This window comes from Carlito syrichta, unplaced genomic scaffold, assembly GCF_000164805.1.
Source record: "Carlito syrichta isolate Samal-C Ts95f unplaced genomic scaffold, Tarsius_syrichta-2.0.1 Scaffold305686, whole genome shotgun sequence".
Classification (NCBI taxonomy): domain Eukaryota; kingdom Metazoa; phylum Chordata; class Mammalia; order Primates; family Tarsiidae; genus Carlito; species Carlito syrichta.
The window spans coordinates 56,180-62,193 of NW_007249782.1; the positions used below are offsets into that span (position 1 = coordinate 56,180).

At 40.1% G+C, this 6,014-nt stretch overlaps 1 protein-coding gene across 3 annotated transcripts in view; it reads left to right on the plus strand.

Moving 5' to 3' along the window:
• The window catches only part of SLC25A16 (solute carrier family 25 member 16), a 51,355-nt gene that overhangs the window by 42,694 nt on the left and 2,647 nt on the right, over positions 1 to 6,014 (plus strand). For all 3 annotated transcript variants that reach the window (XM_008062287.2, XM_021714603.1, XM_008062286.2), the window contains 2 exons: positions 2,428 to 2,590; positions 3,843 to 3,911. In XM_008062287.2, coding sequence (XP_008060478.1) covers positions 2,428 to 2,590; positions 3,843 to 3,911 — 232 coding nt within the window. The remainder of the gene's footprint in view (positions 1 to 2,427; positions 2,591 to 3,842; positions 3,912 to 6,014) is intronic.

Here is a 6,014-nt window from a genome sequence, read left to right on the forward strand (position 1 = left end):
CCGGCGGGCTCAGGCAATCCACTCACTTGGGAGGCTGAGGCCTCCCAAGGCGCGGGATTACAGCCTGAGCCACTGAGCCCGGCTATTTTCTTTTAGTTTTTGCTTTTAGTTTTCAGCTTTTAAAATATATTTTCATATAGTTATAGTTCATATACAATTTCATTTCTTAATTTTTCCCCATTTTCAAATATTTTTCTCATCTTGAAAACACTCTTCACAAACATCATTTTTATTAATTGTGTCATATTATACTGACTGTCATCCCAGATCATTTGGTTATTTCTAATTTTTTTCTACATATGTTTAATTTGCTATGAATTTGTTTGTCATAAACTTTCTGTGTAATTAAGATTGTTTAGATTAAATTCCCCAAGTGTAAAAGTATATGAATATTCTAAAATTGTACATCTTCTGAGTGTGGTTCCTGCACCTGTAGTCTTAGTTAATCTGAGGCAGAAGGATCACTTTGAGGCCAGGGATTCAAGTCCAGACAGGGTAACACAGTGAAACCCTGTCTCCCTGCCCGCTTATGAAAAAAATTATACTATACTATAAGATTATAAGAATTTTGTAGGCTGGCGTGGTGGCTCACGCCTATAATCCCAGCACTTTGGGAGTCTGAGGTGAGAGAATTGCCTGAGCCCATGGGTTTGAGACCAGCCCAGGCAACTTGGCAAGACCTCATCTCTACAATAACTTAAAAAAAAAAAATTAGCTGGGCCTGGTGGCGTTTGCCTGTAGTTCTAGCTACCGGGAAGGCTGAAGTGGAAGGTCCCCCTGAGCCCAGCAGGTTGAGGCTACCGTGGCCGTGAGCATGCCATTGTACTCCAGTCTGGGCAACAGAGTGAGACTCTAACACAAACAAAACAAAAAAAATTAATAGTTTTGTATAAATAATAAATGTATGTATTGAGGTAGTATCCAAGACTAAATATTTGTTAGTACTTATTTGTTCTTAAGCATCAAGTATCTTTTAAAATGTGTTTTTATTTTTTAATTTTTATTATTTTTTATTTTTACTTTTATATTTTTTAGAGACAAGTTCTCAGTATGTTGCCTAGACTGGTCTCGAATTCCTGGGCTCAAGCGATCCTCCCGCCTTGGCCACCCGAAGTGCTGGTATTATAAGCATTAGCCACCGTGCCCAGCCAAATGTGTTTTTAAGTTAATGAATATCATGATATCTTGAGTAATCCTTAAGTAGAGGAATGCTTGAATTTCTTTCTTGATTTTATTTATATTTGAATTTAGTTTAGTAGGCATTACCTGCAAATTATATCTGTTAGAGTCTGCATGCCTTGTGAGTCAATATGAACATTTCTCTAATGGTCACAATTCTTCCTTGAATACTAAATTAGACATTGAGTAAAAATAACAATGGCTGGTGTGGTGGTTCATGCCTGTAATCTCAGCACTTTGGGAGGTGGAGGTGAGAGAATTGCCTGAACCCAAGAATTTGACTTGGCAAGGCATCATCTCTACAATAAATCCAAAAATTAACTGGGTGTGGTGGCATACTTTTTGGAAGTTCCAGCTATTTGGAAGGCTGAGGTGGAAGGATCATTTGAGCCTAGCAGATTGAGGCTCCAACTGCACTCCAGCCCGGGCAACAGAATGAGACTCTGACTCAAAAAACAAAACAAGCTGGGCTTGGTGGCTCAGCCTGTAATCCCGTGCTTTGGGAGGCTGAGGTGAGTGGATTTGCGTGAGCCTGTGGGTTCGAGACCCACCTGGGCAACTTGGCGAGATCTCATCTCTACAATAAATTAAAAAATGAGCCGGGCATGGTAGTGCGCACCTGTAGTTCCAACTACTTGGAAGGCTGAGGCGGAAGGATTGCCGGAGCCCAGCAGGTCAAGACTGCAGTGGCCAGGAGTGTGCCACTGCACTCCAGTCTGGGCGACAGAGTGAGACTCCAAGTCAAAACAAAACAAAACAAAAAACAAAAAACAATGCTTTGTCACTTTTGAATTTTGGCCTCTGTGTTACATTATCACCATCATTTTCATTATAAATGTAAGTTGTCATATTTACTTGTAATTCATAATCATGAATTTAATTTTTGCATGTAAAACCTTGAAAAACTGTTTAATTGTTTCATATATAAGGTAGCATTATATTCACCAAAGCCTTGTTCATTACGCTGAACTGTGATGGTGTGTGAAAACCAATGCTATAATTTTTCACAGGTGACAGTTTTTGTCATCTTGAGGTTATTTGTAAACATTAATTAAATCCTTTTTTCTTAAGCCAAACTTCAGAAATAGGAAAATGTGGTTATTATGTAAGAATAATGTCATTTTCACATCTCACATTCTGTTAAACAAACTTCAGAAATAGGAAAATGTGGTTATTATGTAAGAATAATGTCATTTTCACATCTCACATTCAGTTAAACATCATGGTGAATTTATATTTTGTTTTCAGGTGTTTCATTTTTTACTTTTGGAACCTTAAAGAGTGTTGGGCTTTCCCATGCTCCTACCCTTCTTGGCAGACCTTCATCAGACAATCCTAATGTCTTAGTTTTGAAAACTCACATAAACTTGCTTTGTGGTGGTGTTGCTGGAGCAATAGCACAGACAATATCGTAAGTTTCTTCATCAGCTTAATTCAAATTACAGTTATCTAATCCTGATTTTTAGCTTTGGTTAATTATTTTATTTTTTTCTAATAAATTATTCAAATATAGAATTCCTTGTGAAATAGAAATATTAATTTAACCAATTTTTTTCATATGTGCCTGTACTTTAAACATATTATAAATCATTACTTGTTTGGAAATGGTGACACTACCTGTAGTCCCAACTACTCAGGAGGCTATGGTGATAGGATCACTTGAGCCCAGGAATTCTTGGCCAGCCAAGGCAACATAGTGAGACCCTGTAGGAAGGGAGGGAGGGAGGGAGGAAGGAAATAATGTGTCAGATTAAACTGAATCCTGGCCGGGCTCAGTGGCTCAGCCTATAATCCCAGCAGTTTGGGAGGCCGAGACGAGTGGATTGCCTGAGCTCGCGGGTTTGAGACCAGCCCGGGCAACTTGGTGAGACCTCATCTCTATAATAAATAAAAACTGGGTTGTGAACATGCCACTACATTCCAGCCTGGGTGACGGAGTGAGACTCCAACTCAAAAAATAGTAACTAAATAAACTGAATCCTTTCAATATCATATGGAAAGAGAAAAAGAAACAATAAATATAATCTTCATCTATGATGCTTTCTCATGAATTTTCCTAAATGAAAGTTTGTAAAGTTGGAGCTATTTAGTCTGTGTGTGTTGTTAGGAGGAGATCATTTCTCTTGCATTACTTTTTTTGAGTTGGAGTCTCACTCTGTCACCCAGATTGGAGTGCAGTGGCCGCTCCCGGCCACCGCAGCCTTGACCTGTTGGGCTCTGGGGCTCCTTCCACCTCACTTTCCAAGTAGCTGGAACTACAGGCGCGTGCTACCACGCCCGGCTAATTTTTTGATTTATTGTAGAGATGAGGTCTTGCCAAGTTTCCCAGGCGGGTCTCGAACCCACAGACTCAGGCAGTCCACTCACCTCAGCCTCCCAAAGCGCGGGATTACAGGCTGAGCCACCGAGCCCAGCAACTTTTTTTTTTTTTGAGTCGAGACCTCACTCTGTCACCCAGGCTGGAGTGCAGCAGCATACTCAGCGCTTACTGCAGCCTTGACCTCCTAGGCTCAGGTGATCCTTTCAGTTCAGCCTCGCTAATAGCTGGGATTACAGGCACAGAGCACTGTATATCCTAACATATATAGGGCTTTGTATTCAATAGTTGTTTAGTAGCAAACTAAAACTTATTTTTAAGTCTTTATGCCTTTTTCTTTTTTTAGCTACCCATTTGATGTAACTCGCCGGCGGATGCAATTAGGAACTGTTCTGCCAGAATTTGAAAAGTGCCTGTAAGTTCATTGTATGTCATTGTTCCTCTTCTTTAGGAAATGTAATGTTTAAAGTTAGTAGGGAGCTAGGACTCTAGTCTTTTTTTTTTTTTTTTTTTTTGAGTTGGAGTCTCACTTGGTTGCCCAGACTGGAGTGCAGTGGCCGCTCCCGGCCACCGCAGCCTCGCCTGCTGGGCTCCGACAATCCTTCCGCCTCAGCCTTCTGAGTAGCTGGAATTACAGGCACGCACTACCACGCCCGGCTGATTTTTTGATTTATTGTAGAGACGAGGTCTTGCTGCCCAGGCACACACCGCCTGTCACCCTCCTCAAATGCAATCTATACAACAACTACATAAAATAAATCATAATGCATAAGATGAGATAAGTCGTAACAAGGTAAGCATACTGGAAAGTGTGCTTGGAATAGACAAAGTGTAGCTTAAACCTTAAAGCACCTGGCTTACACCCGGAAGATTTCACAAATGACCACTTTGAACCTAACCGTAGCCCAAACTACATCAACTAACTTATATTAAACCCTGTAAACCAAAACATTTACTCAACCTAAAAGTATAGGAGATAGAAATTTATATAGGCGCTATAGATAAAGTACCGTAAGGGAAAGATGAAAGACACCTTAAAGTACAAAAAAGCAAAGATCCCCACTTTTACCTTTTGCATAATGAATTAGCTAGAACAATTTCACAAAGAGAACTTTAGCCAATGAATTATACCCAAGACTTTACCAATCTAAGCAAAAATCATTTATTGACCCAAACTTAATTTGAGTAACGGAACAAGTTACCCTAGGGATAACAGCACAATCCTATTATAGAGTCCATATCGACAATAGGGTTTACGACCTTGATGTTGGATCAGGATATCTCAATGGTGCAACCGCTATTAACGGTTCGTTTATTCAACGATTAAAATCCTACGTGATCTGAGTTCAGATTGGAGCAATCCAGGTCGGTTTCTATCTATTTACTATCTTTCCCAGTACGAAAGGACAAGAAAGATGGGACCCAACCCGCGGGCTCAGGCAATCCACTCACCTCAGCCTCCCAAAGGCGCAGGATTACAGACTGAACCACCGAGCCCGGCTGACTCTAGTCTCTTACAATGGTCTATATCTTCTGTTTTACCTTCCAAAGTTTATTTTGATAACTTTATAAAGTTTCAATTATGTTTCAATCCTCTTGTTAAGATTTTTATTTTAGAGCAGCTTTGTTAAATAGAAATAATAATGTGAGCTACATGTGTAATTTAAAACTTTTTGGTAGCCACATTTTTTTTTTTTTTGAGTTGTATGTAGTCTTCCCCTGTCTCCCAAGCTGGAGTGCAGTGAGTGGCATGATCATGGCTCACTGTAGCCTTGACCTGTTGCGCTCGGGGAATCCTTTTACCTCAGCTTCCCGAGTAGCTGGGACTACAGATGTACGCCACCATGCCCAGCTACACATTTGACTTTTTGTGGAGATGAGGTCCTGCTATGTTGTCTAGGCTGTTCTCAAACTCCTGGGCTCAAGCAGTCCTCCGGCGTCTGCCTCCCAGAGTGCTCACATTTTTTAAAAGTATAAAAAGAAACAAAATTGTTTTAATGTTTTTTGTTTAATATAAAATATTATCACCTCAACATTTCAATTTTTTTAAAATAATAAGCATTTGAAATCCAGTGTATATTTTACACTTACAGCACATCTCAGTTTGGACTGCCACATTTCAAGTGCTCAGTGTGGCTAGTGGCTGCTGTCATTGTACAGCACAGTTCTAGAATTTTCTATAATCTACAGGAATATAGAACCATTATTTTCAATTGGTGATATATTGTTCCTCAGGAGAAGATCTGAATATTTATTTAAGACCTTTTCACCCTAAAGATTTTTTGAGCCAGGTATGGTAGCTCACACCTACAATGCCAACTACTTGAGAAGCTAAGGTGGGAGGATTGTTTGTAGTAAGGAGTTTGAGACCAGCCTGGGCTGAACATACTGAGGCCCATCTCTAAATATATATATTTTTTAAAGTTTTAAAAATTAGCCTCAGCCGGGCTCAGTCGTACAGCCTGTAATCCCGCGCCTTTGGGAGGCTGAGGTGAGTGAATTGCCTGAGCCTGCGGGT